The sequence below is a fragment of the Dunckerocampus dactyliophorus genome, chromosome 20, assembly GCF_027744805.1.
Source record: "Dunckerocampus dactyliophorus isolate RoL2022-P2 chromosome 20, RoL_Ddac_1.1, whole genome shotgun sequence".
NCBI classification, from domain to species: domain Eukaryota; kingdom Metazoa; phylum Chordata; class Actinopteri; order Syngnathiformes; family Syngnathidae; genus Dunckerocampus; species Dunckerocampus dactyliophorus.
Genome location: NC_072838.1, coordinates 3,200,291 through 3,219,655, shown reverse-complemented (window position 1 = coordinate 3,219,655; position 19,365 = coordinate 3,200,291). Strand labels below are relative to the sequence as shown.

Genomic DNA, 19,365 nt, shown 5'->3' with positions numbered 1-19,365 from the left:
GCGCAGGGCATAATACGGAAGTGGATGCCGATCGCCACTCCTGTTTTAACGCTAGACTCCTTGGTTTACATGCCCACCCGTGGCGCTACAGAGCGCTTCCAACATGAACAGATTTATGTGCTGAATCACGCTTCAGAATTTAAGTCAAAGTCAATATAGTGATAAAACTTGACCGGAACCGACCAAACTAATCATTAAAAAAATACGTACCGCTTGCAGTTCATGGAAGACGCGGTTTTATTGACAACCACTTTCACAAAATAGGCAGCTCTCTTCTGTTGTGTGCTGCAGTGAAACGGCGGTTAGGCTGAAGTAACGTTGTGCACGTTTGTCAAAATTTTCCCCCAGCTGTGGGGGTGGCCACTGGGGCGACAAAGGGTGGTAACGGCCACCCCTGGCCACCCTGTAGCTCCGCCACTGCAACCCGTGACTTGTTTATTTTTGGTGGCCCGTTGTAGAAATCAATTTAGACAGTAAAAAAACTGTGAAAATGTGGCAAAAAGGCACAATGTTCAGAAAAAAGTTGAAATGTTGATAATAATTATTAACTGCACTAAGCGTCGGCTTTAAATATATGCAAATGTATTTTTTTAGCCTTTTTATAAAATAAAAAAATATATACAGTATATAAATATCAAAGTGGTCCCCTGCATCCTTTGATTTTTCTGTATGCAGCACTTGGTGGGAGAAGTTTGGACACCCTTGCCAGTGTCTAATGAAGGAGGCACTTTAAAATAAACACTGCACATGTGCATTTCATGGTATTGATTTCTTTAATAGAGCTATAGTCAAGCTATACAGTGGTCCCTCGTTTATCGCGGTTAATTGGTTCCAAACCCGACCGCGATAAGCAAAGTATGATTCAAAATGGAATATTTTCGTAGTTAGAGCATAGAAACCCCGTTTATGACTTTCTAAATACGTGTTTTAACATTATTAAAGGCCTGTACACATGAAATAACACCCCTAAAGTCACTGCTACACTCCTATTAATCTTTGTTTACATCACATTTCGCAGGCTACGGGGTCACTGCAGGGACATAACAGACGGCTGCCCCTAGCATCCTGTCTGGTGGCCACACTTCATGTGGATTGAGATCATCTTTGGGGGAGAGATGTCAGGATGATAGGTGATGGCACAAACCTCCTCTGTTTAAAGAGGGTCTTTCCAGTTGGAAAATGTCTTCTTTCGCACCTCTGTGCTTGAAGGAGCTGCTTTTCTACGTTGTGCCATGTGTTAGTATTAGGGTTGCTTAGTCTCTCCAACGTAGAGGCCATTGCACTCCTCACTACACTGCACTGCAACAACATTGTTGAGTTTGCTTGTCTGGATTTTGTCTTTGGGGTGAAGCAGCTTTTGTCTGAGGGTGTTGGTGGGGTTGGAAATTATTCGGTATCGAAGGAGAAAACGTGTAGTTTGGATTTCATATCTTTAGTGACAGCAGTTCTTTGCTTACGCACCTCGTACAAAGTGTCTACGGGGTGAGCAGGAATGTCTTGCTAAAGGGTGCTTCTGCACGCAGCAACCTCCCTCTTTTCCGGTAATAATATTCCAGTCCAGGAGGAGGAAGAGGAGGAGGGATTGAGCGGCCTCCTCCTCCTCCTCCCACCGGGATTTGAAGCCGTGACGCGTTGGACTCACGGCAACATGCAACTTTTCACACCGGCTCTCCATCTGCTGGACAGGGTGACTATTTGATGGCATGGACGCGTCCCGCTTCCTTTGCATCATCATCATCATCATCATCATCATCATCATCATCACCACCACCAGCATCATCACTCCGCCCCACACAGTCTCACCTCTGCAGCCTCTGGAGGAACGTCTCGAGCTTCTGAAGCCTGAGAGAATCACTTCCAGGATCCGACTCTCACTTTGGACGCTTTCTTTTAGGAACTTGTGACAAAGGCAACATTTACTGAGGGTGCAAGAAGGATGCTGGGCTTCTTTGGATGCTTTTCTTGCCTTTTTGTGGCTTCTGTTGTACATGCGGATGGTGAGCACATTCACTTTTATCAGCAAAATGTCACAAATGATGGCAGAAGCCAGCTTAAATAGCTTTTAACTGAAGATTGACATGCATTCTAACATCCTTTCATTGTCTGCATTTCCTTGAAAAAAACAAACATCTTATGCACACTCTTGTCTTTTAACGAATATATGTGCTTATATTGATATGAAGACCAGTGTAGTAACTCTTTTGTGTGTTTGCGCACCATTAATGACGTGTAAATAAGCTGTTAATTGCCTGAATAGCTTGATGCAATGCAGTAAATGGCATCTAATGAACACATTAACAACAATTCGCTTAAATTAAGTGTCTTTTTAGGGATTTTGGATGATAATTTGCAGTTAAACGTGTGTTCGAGAGGCAAATTTGGGCACTTACATCAGTTTAGTGTAGGTTTAAAAATGTTTTTTTAAAATGTTTTTTTTTTTTACATTTGGGAATTTAATGGTTTTTAAAAGTAAGTAATTGTTTGTATTTACTCAATTTATTATTCATCATTTTTTTATCATCATTTTATTGAAAAAAAGATGTAATGTTTTGAATGTGAGGCATTTAGGAATATTTAGACAATTTTTTCAATAGAAATGTTATTTAGGAAATATTTGTAAAAAAAAAAAAATGTATTAATTAAACTACTTCCTAAATTAATTTGGATTAAAATTGTAATAAAATTAAGTTATTTTTATTTAAAAAAAAACATGTTTAACATTTGGGATGTGAGGCATTTGTGCATTTAATGTTTTAAAATGTAAATCATTTGATTTATTTAATTATTTATAATGTATTACATTTTATAATAATTAAAAAAATAAAATAAATGTATTATGTATTATTTATGAACCTTCAAAATTAATTTGACTAAAAATTAAATTAATTAAATGAAATTAATTTATTTTTAATTACATTTTTTTTACATTTATGATGTGAAACATTTGGGAATTTAGTGTTTTTAAAAGGTGAATCATTTGTTTATTTAATTAATCATTTAATTATTTTCATGATTTAAATCTCTCACCTGTCAGGATTGTTGTGGGTGATTTTTATTATAATGCTCTCGATTAAAAAGTTAAATAAGTAAATAAAATGTATTTTTTATCACTCTCTTTTCCTGGAGGCCGAGTGTTTGTGGTGGAGCTCAGCAATTCCTCCAGTTTTCTGGGTTTCCGGGAGGCCGAGCAGGCGTGCGCCTCTCAGCAGGCCCGCTTGGCGTCGGCGGCCGAGCTCCGCCACGCAGTCATGGAGTGCTTCTTTTCGCTGTGCACCCGAGGGTGGCTGCACGGTGGCACCGTGGGGTAAGAACGCCAGCCAAACACACACACACACGCACACACACACCTTGTTCTGTGGAAAGGAGAGCCAAGTTAGCAGGCTTCCAGGGAAGTCAAAGGTCGTGTGTGCGTGTGTGGGTGTGATGAATGAAGGTGAAAGGACGCAAAGGTGGCCGTTAGAAAGAGGACAAACGTAACAAAGCGGTAAAGGGAAGAAAAAAGGAGCGAGGAAGGCAGGGAGAAAAGGCTCCTCTGTTCCTTCCCAGTGGGGGTGGGGGGATTCTGAGGCGGGGTGTCATGTCGACCAGCTCCTCCATCACCGCAGGAACGTGACATGTCTTAGCATCACAAGCAGACTGCAGATGAACAAATTTCAATCATCTTCATCCCCTCATGAACCAATTACCAAATTATCATATTTTTAATAAGTAAATAAAATAGCTTATTGAAAGTGTGTTGTAGAGCGTTGAAAAGTCTTTTTAATGACGCGGCAGTTTGTGTTTGTGTGCGTGTGTGTGTGTGTGTGTGTAGCTTTAATGCTAATGAGCTGTGTTAGTCTCCCAGGAGTGCTATCATGTACTTCATCCACTTTTTACTTTGCACTTGTCTTGAATGACAGACGCCATACATCACAAACAACAGGGGTGCCCAAACTGTTTCCAGTGAGGGCCGCGTAGTGAAAAATGAACTGGACAAAAATGGACACTGGTATGCCAAAGTACCCTTGTATAAATGACAATAAAAAATACCGGCAGTACTTTCTCCCTTCTCTCTGGCAGTCTACGTATTTCGTGACAACTCAAATCACGGCGACAGTAGAAACAAATAACTTTGGTGGTGTTGAGAGAGCCATCCAGGGCTTTGAAGCTAAACTTGTCATTCAAAATACCCTTTTCTTTCTCCGTTTCTGCCCAATATTTGATCCTGCTCGTGGCTCCACATTCGCGGCTGCGTTTCCTCAAACTACGGTGTGGCCCAAGGTTCAAAACGGACATGCGCACGTTAATGGAGCGTCGAAAAAATAGTGCAGGACATTTCCGTAAACGTGTTGTGTTGTTAGTAACGCGTTAACTTTGACAGCGCTAATATACGGTACATATCCGATGTGCCGATATTGTCCAACTCTCAAGTTCCGATTCTGATATCAGCCAATACTGATACCGATATGTGTAACATCACATATTTCTTGTTGTGGAATGAACACATATCTGTTGTGAAGCTAATGGATATAGCATCAGCAATTAGCTTCTTGACGTGGCTGTAAACAACATTGTACAACTGTAAGCAAACATCTGAGAAATACACTCCTGATCAACATCTAAAGACCAGCTGAAAAATTGCTTGAATTTGCATTTTTCACATTTGGATCTTAATGAGGGTTTAAGTAGAGCTACAATATGCAAAAACAAGAAGCATTTTGAAAAAGTAATTTATCAAAATCAACAATTAAACTGAAATAGGCTGTTTATCAGCTGATCAAAAGTTTAAGACCACAGGCTATAAAAGCCAAAATCTGCTCAAAATGTTCATTTTCGGTCAGGCATTCACACTGTCATGCCCTCCTGATGGCTAAAGCTAAGAAGCTTTCTCTTTTTCAACGTGGTGGGATTGTGGAGCTGCATAAGCGAGGACTCTCGCAGCGTGCCATTGCTGCTGAGGTTGGGTGCAGGAAATCAGTCATTCTACCTTTTTAGAAAGATCCTGAGCATTATGGAACAAAAAAGTCAAGTGGTAGACCCAAAAAAATCACACCTGCGCTAAGCCGGAGGATCCGATTGGCTGTCCATCAAGACACAGGGCGGTCTTCCACGGTCTTGCAGCGCAATAACCATCAGACGGCATCTGAGGGAAAAGCCTTTAAAAAACCAAAAAGGAATTCAAAGACCTCGTCTCCTTCAACACCACAAAAGTGCCCGTTTAGACTTTGCCAGGCAGCATCAAACATGGGACATTGAAAGGTGGACAAAAGTTTTATTCTCTGATGAGAAAAAATGTAACCTTGACGGTCCAGATGGCTTCCAACGTTACTGGCATGACAAGGAGATCCCACCTGAGATGTTTTCTACCCGGCACAGTGGAGGGGGGGTCCATCATGGGTGCTTTTTCAGTCAGTGGAACACCGGAGCTTCAGGTGGTGCAGGGTCGTCAAACGGATGCAGATGTTGCAGCGGGCATCCCTCATGACTGAGGGCCCTCGTCTGTGTGGTAACAGCTGGGTTCTTCAACAGGACAACGCTGCAGTTCACAACGCTCGCTTGACCAAGGACTTCTTCAGGGAGAATAACATCACTCTTTTGGACCATCCTGCATGTTCCCCTCATTTAAATCCCATAGAGAACATTTGGGGATGGATGGCAAGGGAAGTTTATAAAAATGGCCATCAGTTCCAGACAGTTGATGCCCTTGGTGAAGCCATCTTCACCACTTGGAGCAATGTTCCCACGAGCCTCCTGGAAACACTCGCATCAAGCATGCCCAAAGCCCTTTTTGAAGAACGGTGGAGCTCCTCATTACTGAGTCCCACTGAGAACATTTTTTGTTCTGGTTTGGAGAGTTTTGTTATTTTTTGAGTGATGCTCTTAAACTTTTGATCAGCTGATAAACAGCCTATTTCAGCGAACTCCACAAGTTAGGTGAATCTGGCATCTTACGTGAAAGAAAAGGGCAGGTTATCCAGTGCAACACCCGCCATTATTTCCCAATTGATGGCTTTGGCCCTGGGAATTGGAAGTATTGAAGGAAGACGCCTTGGTTCCTCCCAGCTTAACCAACGCTTTGCAGTCATTGCAAATCACAAGTTTAATATCTGAAGGACACACCACAGACGTTAGTCAGGAGCGAGCTAGCTTGTTACTGCAGCCACTCACGGTTGTTTACATGCTACAGACACGGTTTGATGAGGTAATCATCTGCGTGCCAGAAAATGCGGGAGTCTATAGGCCTATATATAGCATTTTTTAAAATTGATTTCCATTACAGGAAAAAAAAACGGATCCCAATTTTGACCAATATTACATTTCTAAGATGATAATAATGGTGGGCCGATATTATCGGACATCCCTAATAAATATATATACTGTACACATATATATGTGTGTGTGTGAGTGTGTGTGTGTGTGTATACCGTATATTAGGGTTGTCAAAGTTAACTCTTTAATAACACGTTAATGGAAATGTCCTGCTCTATTTTTTTGATGATGATGATTAACGTGCGCATATCCGATGCTCCAGTCGATCAGCCACTGATCAGTATGGGCTGATTTTTTTGAAAAATCACGTGATCGGCATATGCTGATAAATGCTTCAACACCAATGACAAAAGCCGATCACCTGTGGCTAGTACTATTGCAGCCCACAGCGACCTTTGCTTGCAGTGTAGTGTCCTGCCCTAACTGACGTCTTGGGCAGCGTGCTCCTCCCACTTTCCTTCACAGTGCACAGGCGTGCCACAACAAAAACAATCATGTCAGCCGTGCAGACCTTAACTGCCAACACATGCCACGAAAACTATCTTGCGGGGGTAGCACGTTAAAAAGCTTTAATTTAATCCGCCATTTGAAGGACAAACACTTGACGGAGTACCATGTGGTGAGTTTTGGAGGCTCATCATCAAACTGCAGCTAACGACACTCGCTCGTATGTGTGTGACAGTCAGAAGGCTAAGCTAATAACCTGAAAAATAATTAAATTCATCGGACGACATGACCAGCCTTTCTCAACCATGTGACCGTTATCGGTATCAACCGATTTTATTCCTGGATGATCGTAACTGGAATTGGCAGCCAAGTTTTATACAATTAGTCTCCAAAACCTTTTTTTTAAAGATGTGTAGCAAAGCCTGCTTTTTTTACAAAGTGGTGGGGTGGGCGGGTCAATGGGGCGGGCTCATCCAACTAGGGGCAGTATCATGTCCACGAGGAAGGAAGGTTTTCTTTTTTGCTTTGTCTCTTAGTTGTCAGAGCTCCAGGCTACATTTTAAGTAGTGTAGTGAAGCCTAAGGAAGGTCGTTTCACTGCAACTTCAAAAGTGAGTGCCTCATTCTCTCATAAATAGAGCAAACAAGTGAGGGAGATGATAGATCAGCTCGGTTTTTACCGGCAACATTTGTTTTTGGAGATTTACCATCAACATTCACTAGCAACGGAGGATTATCGATGTTTTTTTTAGCTTGTCTAATAAACAAAGAGGGAGGAATATAGCGTCAATTATTCTCGATGATGGACGAAAGTTAGCACACGGCCTCAAAATGGCGTCCAGTGCGAGGGGTACGCCTCTTCCCGACAGCCCCGCCCAGCCGCCTTCCCAATCGGCTGGGATTGTTTCACACGTCCTCAACACGTTTCACAGCGTGTCACCCATCCATCTTGTCCTAGCCCTCCGGCTGTTTTCCACCCGTCCCTCATCTGCGTTTCTGTGGGATGTGAAAATGGAGGTGATGGAAAGGTTTCTGTGCCGTCACACAGAGAAACATTACCTCTCTTATTCTTTCTTCTCGGCTTTTCGTCGTGCCCTGGAAGGCTGAATTCCTCTCCTGCTGCGGCCATTTCCCAACGGGAGACATGCTGCTAAGTGCTAATAAGATTTAGACACCTACAGGAAGTGAAAATGGAAGAAACAAACTTATTTTTGCAGCGGTAACAGAAGTTTTTGTGTCTCTGTTACGGGTTTGATGGGCCTCTTCCATACCAAACTCATCCAAGCATGCCTTTTGCAGACCTTGCTCATGCCACATGGAACATGCAACAAACAATCATTGTGTTTGTCGACCGATTTGAATGTATTTAGAGCCTTCACAAACCAGGAAGTAGCCTGCTAGCGAACTCTAGACATTCCTGCTGCCTCAACATCTGTCTCTGACCTGTCAATCATGACTTGGCTGTTGCCAGGGCAACCAAACAACACGCGTTTGCTTAGCGAGGTGCACACACACACACACACACACACACTATGTGATTCCTGTGGAAAGTTGCTGCACATTGTCCTGCTTTTTTTGTTGTTGTCAGTGTTTTCACTTGGTGCCCACATTAGTGGTGCTGGCATGTCTACATTTTGCCCTTATAAGCTGATGTTGCTGCCACAGGAAGGCGTGCGTACGTACCCTGTGACTCACAAACGTTTCTCACACTCTCACGCCGCTGTGCCGCTCACATTCCTAACAATAACGCACATGAACCATGCTTGGAAACTTCTGATGCTACTTTTTCTTTCAGCACACTTCTTTGCATTGTCACCATCAGAGTGGAGTACATTTGGCTTTTGCTGGTGGTGAAACTTCATTCAAATCAACTTTTCATTTGAAACGAATCAAAGGCGGATATCAGAGGACAACACACTTGATTGGTTGGACACAATAGGAAGAGAGCGTGACTTGTTCATAATAACCTGAAGATGGTCTGCTGTTTTTAAGAACGTACTGGATTAAAAAAAACAACAACAAAAAAACATGACTCAAAGATCCTCAATACGACAGGAGTGCTCTGATGTTTTTAAGGACAAACTGCTAGAATGTCAGTCATAGATCCTCTATATGACAGGAGTGTTCTGCTGTTTTTTAGAACCTACTGCAAAAACACTGGTCAAGGATCCTCTATAAGACAGGACCACATTGCGGTACTCTAAAAACCTTCAAAAACACAAGTCAGTGATCCTCTACATAACAGCAGCACTTTGCTGTTTTTAGGACTTACTGCACAAACGTTGGTCAGAGATCCTCTAAATGACAGGACCACATTGTGGTATTTAAAAAGGACCGACTGCAAAAATGCTAGTGAAAGATCCTGTATATCGGTGGTCCCCAACCTTTTTTGACCCACGGACCGGCTTCGTACATTATAGCGATCAAATTTATCTTATCTCTGGAGTTTTTCCAGAGAGATGGAAAACATCAACATTACATGGCTGTTTGACGTGTGTGGTAAAAGGCAGTGTGCTAGCATGAATTAACTTGAGACAAATGTGCACATTAGCACTCAATAAGTCATCCTAACCTTTATGCATTCCCACATAGTATCAGCATTTGACACCAAATATGAGGTGAAAGAAAAATGGTAAAAATACAGTAGTAGTCTATTTGTGCGGCGAGAGAAAGTTAGCACACGCACAATGGACATGCGTCAAGTGAGACGAATGTAACAGAGAATCCGGCCACTTTTCAAAATAAAACATCATGGAAATTGTTTTTTCTGTCCGTGTGGCCCGGTACCAAATGACGCAGGGGTTGGGGATCACTGCTCTATATGAAAGGAGGGCTATGCTGTTTTAAACATGTAATGCAAAAACAAAATGCAAGTCAAAGATCCTGTGACAAGAGTGCTCTGCTGTTTTTAAGAACCAAGTCCAAAAAAACACTCTTCAAAGATCCCCTGTATGATAGTGGGCACGCTGCTGTTTTCAAGTACCTACTGCAAAAAAAAGAAAAAATTCTAGTCAAAGGTTCTCTGTATGGCAGGAGCACTCTGCTGTTTTTAAGAACCTACTGTCAAATAATAATTTTTAAAAACGCAACTCAAAAACCCTCTATACGACAGGAGTGGTCTGCTGTTTTTTAGAATCAACTGCAAAAAACAGTTATTAAAAGGTTCTCTATATGACAGGGGCGTTCTGCTGTTTTTTTAGAACCGACTGCAAAAACACCAGTCAAAGATCCTCTATATGACAGGAGTGCTCTGCTGTTGTGAGAACCTACTACAAAAAAAACCTCTAGTCAAAGTGCCTATGACAGGAGTGTGATGCTGTTTTTAAGAAACTACTGCAAAAAACACTCATCAAAGATCCTTTATGTGACAGGGGCATACTGCTGTTTTTTAGAACCTACTGCAAAACTAGTCAAACAACACTAGTCAAAAATCTTTTATATGACAGGTGTACTCTGCTGTTTTACTACTACTACTGCAAAAAAACCCTCAGATTTTCGATATGACAGGGGCACGCTGCTGTTTTCAAGGACCTACTGCAAAACCCCCCCACAAACGCTAGTCCTCTGCTATTTTTAAGATAATAATAATAATTTTAAAAAAAATTAAAAAGAAAAACAACTCAAAGATCCTCTATATGAGAGGAGTGCTCTGCTGTTTTTTTTTACAGCCTACTGCCAGTCAAAGATTCTTTCTCTGACAGGGGCACGCTACTGCTGTCAATAACCTGCTACAAAAAAAACAAACAACAACAACAAAAAAAAACGCTAGTCAAAGATCCTCTATTCGAGCACAGAGCACTTGCGGGTCGGCTTGCTGTCAGTCCCACGGGCCACCAGTTGAATATGGCTGCAGTGTGGGATGCTGAGTGATATTTTCCATGCGTGTTGGGCTGCATGGGAAGCAGGAATACGATAAAGAGTTGCCACGTCTGCTTCTGATACACTGCAACAATATTTGAACAAGGAGCTACAAAATAAACGCCAGGTGGACGTCGGGTGCTCTTTGCTACATGAACTACAACAGCACAGCTTCTGAAACCAGTTGAGAACTCCTCATCTATTGGGCAGTGATGAACCAGCCCTTTTGAATTCTGCCTAGCAACAAGCAACCAGGCACCAACGTACCAGAAAAACAATACAAAAGGGAGAAAATGTGTCCAAACGTGCACCCATACTGCATTGCCTACTCTACATCAATCATCACAAAATTTGGTACACACCTTTAGGGGACTGACAAGCATGTGCGTGTAAAATGTGAACAAGAATGGTTGAAAAAACATGGTCAACATCAAGCACAACGCGGGTGGGATTTAGCAACTAATTGTCCATAAGTCATGGAGCATTTGTCTAATGATGATAAACCTTTGATGATATCTGTGACATGTATGCTAACATGTCTTATTAAGCATTTTCAACAGTCATTTTCTACAGTCATGTGAAATACACAGTATATGACTATAATCATACTGTATATTTATGTGATCTCCCTATAGGACCACTGTGTGTAATTACGTGGGTGGCTCGCTGAAAGCCGTGGACGTCAGAACGGAAAACGCAACAGGCGACTCGACGCAAGTGAATGGCTTCTGTATCAAAGACAAGGGTCAGCAAACATACACATAATTTAAAAAGATCAGCATGTTGTGGCTACGAAAAGCTGCTGCTCAAAATACTGAGATACTCGCGTTGTTTTGACACAAGCTTGTCTGTTTTTGTTGCCCAACAGGCGTGCCGTGCGGCGACCCTCCGTCTTTCCCGAACACCCGTCTGCAGGGTCACAGCGGCTTCGAGCTGGGTGACGAGTTGCTGTACGCGTGCGTGCCGGGCTACGTCATGCCCAACGGCCACAGTGCCTTCAGTCTGCTGTGCGATAGCTGCGGGGAGTGGTACGGACTGGTGCAGATGTGTGTCAAAGGTACAAAGTGGGAGCCTTTTTTTTAAGGGTGGGGGACGTTATGACCCGAACTGGAGGTTAACTTCCTGGCTTGTTAGCACCGAGTCTTCACTGGTCTTTGCAAAACAATGTCTCGCTTGTGAGTTGGGACCAAAATGGCCGCAGTGGCACCCGGGTGCAACATGCCATCATGTAGCCCAATTTGCGGAGAAGGTAGAAGGGCGCAAGGAGTTGTCTGAAGGCCAAAGCCTGTCCACGTGCGCGGGTAGCTCACAGATGGTAGTCATGGTTGTGTTCCAAAGCGGGCTTCTTGGGAACCGAATGATCCAACTAGTAACATATAGATCTAGAGGACACTTGATTATTACCGCTACGAACACAGAAGAACCTGTGTAATACGTTGGTTCAAACCAGGTGTGAACCAGGGTCTGCAGAATGAGAGACCAGCGGGACAGCCATCGAGCAAAATCAAGTGATTCGTAAAATGTCTGGGAGTGATGTTTACCAACCTAGCGTAGCCACAATGGCTGGCACTTACTTGACAATGTACCCCCAAAAATGACCCCAACCCATTAGATCCCAACCCACAGTTTGGAAAACCCAAATCAGATCTTTCTACTTGACTCTCATCATGATCCGAAACAAACGTGATCCTCACAAACTTTCATTGTTAAGAACTGATCTCTGTCTTTGCGTCGCCGCAGATTCCACTGAGGGTCACGTGGACTACGAGGACAAGTTCACGTACGGAGGTACGGTGGAGGCTCATGGCCAAGTCTACGAGGAGGCTCATGGAGGACCCCAATCAGAGGAACCTTGGGGTCAAGAGCTGCAAGACATGAGCTTCACAGTCAAAGGAGAGCAGCCAGAAGACTATGGTCAACAGGAATTGGAAGATGTAGACCATAGGGAGGAACAGGCCCTTGAAGACTCTGCAGGGCATCCCAGAAGGGAGGAGGACAGACGTGAGGTGACGACAATCCCCACAGAAGCGCCCGTCTCTCTTCTGTCGCAGAAACATCGCTTCTGGTTCCCCTCGGAGACATTCCAGCAGCAGGAGGAGCACCTTGTGTCTGTGGACCCAATCACTCACAACCCGCAGAGGCCCTCCGGCGGCCAGTCGAAGGAGAGCAGGGAGGAGGAGAGAAGGCCGCACCACCAGGAGCAAGATAGTGATGAACGCCATGAAGATGACGACCACCAGGGTCAAGTAGAACAACACATTACATATGAGGAACTGGACGACCGCAGCCGCCACAAAGACCGCCACGATGACCATTATGACATGGGCGAGCATGAGGAGGAACGTGTTCGCTACGACGACCAGCATGACACTGACGAGGAACATGAGGACGACGTGACTCACGATGGCGACGATCATCAGGAGCAACTGGATGGTTCTGAGGAGCGTCCAGACCAGGACGACCATGATGACAATAAGGACAACAAAGACCTTGATGACCATTTTGACCATGTGGATCATGACAGCCACGAGGACCATACAGACCATGACGACCGTGATGATCATGACAACCCTGAGGATCACGACGACCAAGAGGATCATGATCAACATGAGGATCATAATGACCCTGAGGACCATGATGACCAAGAAGATCAAGATGACCGTGATGACCACGACGACGATCATAGCGACCATGACGACCATTTGGACCATATGAATCACAACGACCATGATGATCACGACCACCATAAGGACCATAAGGACCATTATGAAGACACCGATGACAACGATGACTTTGATGACGGAAGGAAAGATGACAACGACAGCTACGAAAACCACGACAGCCACGAAGACCATCACGATAATGATGGTCACCAACGTGTCGTCTTTTCCACAACAAGAGACAGAACCCAGAACATCACCCGGGGGGAACCAGGACAGGTGGCCACCACTGATGACTCTTGGCTGGACGGGCACCCGGTGGCAGTCGAAGAGGGTGTGGTGGGGGAGACAGTTGCCAGGGCAACGGACAACCCCAATGAGGTGGAAAAGAACATCCCTGAAGAATGGGAGACCCCTGCTCCAGACAACCCTGCATCATCCTCAGATTCTGCATCCTCCCTGGAGTACGACACCCAGCAAGTGGTGCCCACACACTCCTGGCTGCTGGACCTCACCCAGCACCCGTTCTTGCACCACGGCCCGGCACACGAGGACAACGTTGTGGAACACACCCTGCCCGACCTGCCCGGCGAGACCAGTGAAAGGGGCAAGGTGGAGGGAGAGGCCGGGGAGACCATTTGCGTTGGGGAGAGCTGCCCCCCACCCAGCTCCAATAGTCGGGGTCCCATCGTGGCAGCCATCATCGCAGCAGTGTGCTTAGTGGCAGCGGCCGTTGTGGTCACAGTGTGGTGTTACCGGCAGCGACAGCAGAAGAGCTCGGTGTACGAGATGAACGGGAAGGGACAGAGCAGCCAGCAGATGGAGATGCAGCAGAAGGTCTAAGAAGGACAAAGGGAGGGGTGGGGGCAGAGGTATTTGGGAGGAACCCAACCTCTTGGGAGATGTTCAAAAACGAGTCGGACTGCGACAGAAATAGAAGTACACTGATCCCTCGGAAGTTGAACGCAATGTGTTAGGTTTGGATTTGGTAGATCCTATTAGTATAGCTAAGAAAAGAGCTGTCAATGGTAAAAAACGCGCAACTTTGATGAGCATTACTATGGATGGTAAGTTTTCCCCTAGTTTGGAATGTCACTGATTCCTTTGCCAGCGGGTATGCACGCATAAAAAGGCAAAGAAATCTCCAAAAACAAGTCAACAAAGCTTCCGTTCCACTGTTTGAACATAATTTACTTCAAATTCTTCAAGTTCTGAGGATCTACTGTATGTTCTAAATTGTAAGGACTTTTTTGTCTTTTTTTTATGTTAGCTGCTGGTAGGGTAAGGTTGGGATGGTACGGCATCTGACAAAAGGGAGTACAAGCCCTCACAATTCCTCAAGCAAGTATCGTCAATGGACAATAAAAAAAAAGCACAATTGGATATAGGTACTTTTGCGGAGTCAGCAAACAGCTTGCATAAGAGTATAGATTTACTGTTCCTAGACACTGACAATCAGTCAACACAGCCATTTCTGTCATCCCTGGTTTATAATAGTAGGGGTCTTTATTTATAAATGGAATATTTTCGTATTTGGAGCATAGAAAAACCTACATGTATTTACGACCGTCTAAATGCGGGCTTTCAACACTATTATAGCCCTCTGGACATGAAATAACACCTTTACACTCCTATTACCCAATATAGTAAACATAATAATAGAAAATAAGACATAATATAGACTCACACATGTAAGCATCAGTAAAGTTCCTTGTTGTTTCGTTTTTTTTACTTCTGGGATTTCTTGCGATGCGTACTGACACCTAGTGACCAGTGTGGAATACTACATCTCAACATATCTTTCAATGCGTCTCGACCATGATAAGTGAATTCCCACGAAGAAGGCGTCCTTGGACATAAAATAAAACCCCTATGGTCACCTTTACACTCCTATTACCCAATATAGTAGACATAATAATAGAAAATAAGCTATGATATAGACTCACACATGGTTGTTTGTCTATATGTGCCCTGCTGTCTGGCGACCAGTCCAGGGTGTACCCCGCCTGTCGCCCGAAGTCAGCTGGGATAGGCTCCAGCATGCCCCCACGACCCTCATGAGGAGAAGCGGCATAGAAAATGGATGGATGGATGTTTGCACCTGCAGTGTTCCTTGTTGTTGTTTCTTATTTTTACTTCCGGGATTTCTTGCAGTGGCTACTGACACCTAGTGACCAGTGTGGAATACGACATATAAACGTGTCTATGTTTCTATTTTACTTCATTTAGTAATTTTTATACTTGATTTAGGCCACAAATATGTAAAACGTGCTTAAACGTGCATATTTTTTGACTAATCATAGGCCATAGTCGGAACAGGAACGGAACAGCGCTGATTTATTAATCAATATAGTTTGAAAAAACGTGATAGAGCGAAGCTGCAAAATTTGAAGCACAATGTGGTGAGCTGGACGACTGTATTGTGTAAATAACCGACAATACAAAAAGCAAGATAACTGTCTTGTCAACAGCCAAGCGTGGCGCACGAGTGCTGCTGGCACGCTGGGAGCTGTGGTTCATTGAGGGTAAAGATGTTGGAGCTCATCTTTTCCTTCAATGAACCTTCCCGGCAGCACTCGTGCATCCCCAGGCCATGGCGCTACCTCCACCACAACTCACAATTATCTCGCCACCGGCTTGTGTATGCCAGACATATTTTGACAATAATGGCCATACAAGCTGTACACTGACTATTCTAAAGCTTACTTTCTACAGATATAACAATAAAATGCTTGCTGTACTCAACTTTGTCCGATACTGTAGCGTATTTGGGAGGCAACTTCGGAAAACCACGAGAGAGAACAAGAGAGGAGAACTGTAGATGCAAACCTCCCAGGCTCTTGCACATTGTGGTATTTCTTTGGATTTTTTTGCTGATGCTTCCTTTTATGTCATTTTGTTGCCATGGCGACACAACAAGCTGCAGGAAAGAAACATTGAAAGTATATAGGTCACATGCTGTGGGCATACATACTGTATGTGTGTGTCTGCCATGGCAACAAGGCCCAAACACGCTGTGCTACACTTTCAGTTGAAGTCGTCATCTGAAAGCAACTTTGCTGATTGATTCAACTTTTTTTGTGATCATAATTATTAGTGGCGCTCTAACACGTAGATCCTAATGAAATGTGCCGCCATGATGATGAATGTAACAACTGATGATATTTTCTTGTGTTGTTGTGTGGGGATTATTAATCACCACATGAGATGTGTCTGTGCGTGTGTGCGTGTGTGCGTGTGCGCGTGACTTTATGTGGTAGCATCTTGCTCACATATCACAGCTTGGTGTTTGTTGTTGTTTCGCATTTGTAGTGTTTCTAAAGCGTAATTGGCTGGAGATAAAATTATGTTGTTTTTCCAAATTGGTGTGACATTTTTGCTGACGGTGCACAAGACACGTGGGAATGTTGTTAAAAAGCGTATACAGTTCGTGCTAGACAAATTGCTACACGGGTTAAGAAACGGTTCAGTGATTTGATATGATTCGATACACTGCACAAATGATATGATTTGATACTATATGATTCGATACAGTTCTAAGGTTACATTTCTTGATTAATTGCACGTTGCAAATACAGAAGCCAATTCTATTAAAGTGGCATTCTTACAGTATTTTCAAATGTGTAAAAGAGCTCATCATATCCCCAAGCATGCTGTAAGACAGGGGTCCCCAACCACCCGGCCGCGGGAAATGCTCAGGGGCAATGATTAAAAAAAAAAAAAAAACACTTACAAAAAGAAAATAATTTGTTAATAACTATATCAAATTTTATGTAAATTGATATCACTTTTGGAAAGCTGGGACATTATAATTTAAAAAGTAATATACAGTTAGAAATCCCAGTTTTTGCATGTATAAGTTGTTGCCCCACTTCGTTGGACGGTCCTTGAACGCACCATCTAACTTTCTCCCACGCTGCACAGATGGACTACCAAAGTGTATTTTGTACCTTTTTTCTTTCACCTCATATTTGTTGCCAAATGCTGATAATATGTGGGAATGCATAAAGGTAAGATTTGAGTGCATTATTAAGGGCGTTTTATTTGGGGGTGTTATTGAGTGTTAATGTTCATATTGCACCTCTCTGAAAAACAAACTCCATGCTCATACTGGTGGACGGTGGGTCTTTATTAATTTTGTGCTTTTAATTTGATGTTGTTCCTGTCTTAGTTTTACACAATACATAATTAATAAGATCAATTAGATGGCTATAATGTACGTATGTATGGCTGATGTGTTGAAAATCTTTCCCGGTGAGAAGCTAGCGCCCTGCTAATGCTAGCGCTGCTAATGCTATTTACATTCATTCTGGTCTTCATTCATGGTAATCTACGGAGCATGCCGGCAGCCCGGGCTCTCACGTTGTTTAAGAGACGGACTATCAACCTAGTCTTGCGATAACCGGTGCATGTGTCTACAATCGATTAATCTAAACATTTATGACTGGTTGTTATCGATCCAGCCAATGCAGCCGCGTTCTATCGCTTGTCAAACCGGATATCCGGTCGCATAGGTTTATCTTTCACAACCCTGGTCGCCACTTAGCATGCGCGACCCCACAAATTCGCGAAAACCTCAGCTTATTTGATGATTTCTTTACGCGCAAGGAACCTGCCTGGTATTTACACCCTTACTCACAAATCACAAACCAGCAGGAGCTCATTGACCCAAATGCCCACCTACTCACGGCGCAACAAAACAATACACAACAATACTATTTTATACTAAAGGGTGTGCTGGGAAGCCCAGGTGCACATTTCCCCAAAAGGAAGGTGCCCAGCATACTTTGCGGGTTATACATGAGTAAAAAATAATATTGTTTATTATTGTGTAAGAATTTATTTTGATACCTGCATCGTCCTTGTGGTGCAGTACATTGTGTGTTTTTGGTTGCACCGAGAGTGAGGAAGAAGTTTGTTTTTTTGTTGAGTATCAAAATAGTGATTTTTCTGTGTGTCTCATATATATTTGTAAGTTGCCACCATTTGTGGATGGTCTGAGAACGCAATACCCACGAACAGCGGAGATCTACTGTTTACGTTCAGAAAAGCCGGGCTGTAGGATTACTCCACAGTTGAGTTTCACGTGTAAAACACCAGCGAGGTGATTTTAGGCTTTACTTGAACACTGCATGACATCAGCATTACTGTACAGTATGTGGAAGGAGTGATGCTCCGTGCTTACATAAGCTGCTGTCACATCCTAGACCGATTGGCTCATTTATTCAATGGAGTTCACTCGTGGGTGTCAAAATGTGTCCAGACTCAAGCCCAGTTCTGTATTCCTGCAGCCGGGTGTGAAGCGGCCTGCTCCGGGTTCCGATCAGGCGCTGTCGCACGATGAAAGGAAGAGAAGGAACGAGGAAATATGACCCAACATTTGATCACGTCTGCTGTGTTGCAATTGGATGAAAAGCGTGTACAGTTCTGTGTTCTGTAGACCCAAATAAACTCCTAAACATGTGACTCTTGCTTGTTGTTACCTCATCCATTACAATTGCAGACCTCCACCAGGACCTAACAATGCTCATTTTGGACCCACGTCTTGCATATGTCCTTAACATTCATGCATCTCGTGGAAATTAAGCATAATTCCTGCGTCAGCTCAAGTAGTACAACACAGACCTCCACCAAGGCACTTTCATAGACGTGCACCTTCAACATAAACCTGCATTTTGGAATGAATCACTGGGAATTTAAGGAAAAAAAAACATGAAAGATGCCCCATCTTAGAATGGAGTTCAGACGTTTCACCGGATCTGCACCAGAATTTGATGCAATCCGACTTGACCCCCGCCCCAGCTTTACACAAACTTTCACAGCAATTATTTAAAGACATTTTTTGTGTATTCCTGCTCACTAAAAAGCAAACGGCCACAATGTTATTAGAATCTTCTTGTTGGTAGTGATGTTGTGGTACAGTACAAGTCAAGGTGTGCTCTATGAGACCCACTTTTTGTCATAGGCATCGTCCGCATCTTGTCTCCAAAATAACGCCAGCAGGGATGAAACGTCAAAAAAGAGAAAAGACAAAACAAAGAGGTGGCGGCAACAGACACACACACACAGGGAATTTTCCCCCAGTGGACATTTTAACGTCTGTGTGTGACAAACTGCACAGACACTCAATGTTCAAACATGATTCCTCAAGT

General features: G+C 43.5%; 1 protein-coding gene across 3 annotated transcripts; it reads left to right on the top strand.

The window, feature by feature from the left end:
• The first annotated feature begins 1,681 nt into the window (after positions 1-1,681).
• Positions 1,682-18,651, top strand: susd5 (sushi domain containing 5). 3 transcript variants are annotated; one of them, XR_008567272.1, is made up of 6 exons: positions 1,682-1,997; positions 3,127-3,304; positions 11,189-11,298; positions 11,422-11,610; positions 12,294-17,223; positions 18,477-18,651. XR_008567272.1 is itself a non-coding variant. In XM_054764774.1 (5 exons), the coding sequence occupies exons 1-5, from the start codon at positions 1,937-1,939 to the stop codon at positions 14,054-14,056; spliced, it is 2,301 nt and encodes a 766-aa protein (XP_054620749.1). In that variant the 5' UTR covers positions 1,682-1,936; the 3' UTR covers positions 14,057-18,651. The 3 variants fall into 3 exon arrangements, 1 of the variants encoding a protein (XP_054620749.1); XR_008567271.1 differs by having other exon boundaries at positions 18,505-18,647; XM_054764774.1 differs by having other exon boundaries at positions 12,294-18,651.
• The last annotated feature ends 714 nt before the right edge of the window (positions 18,652-19,365 follow it).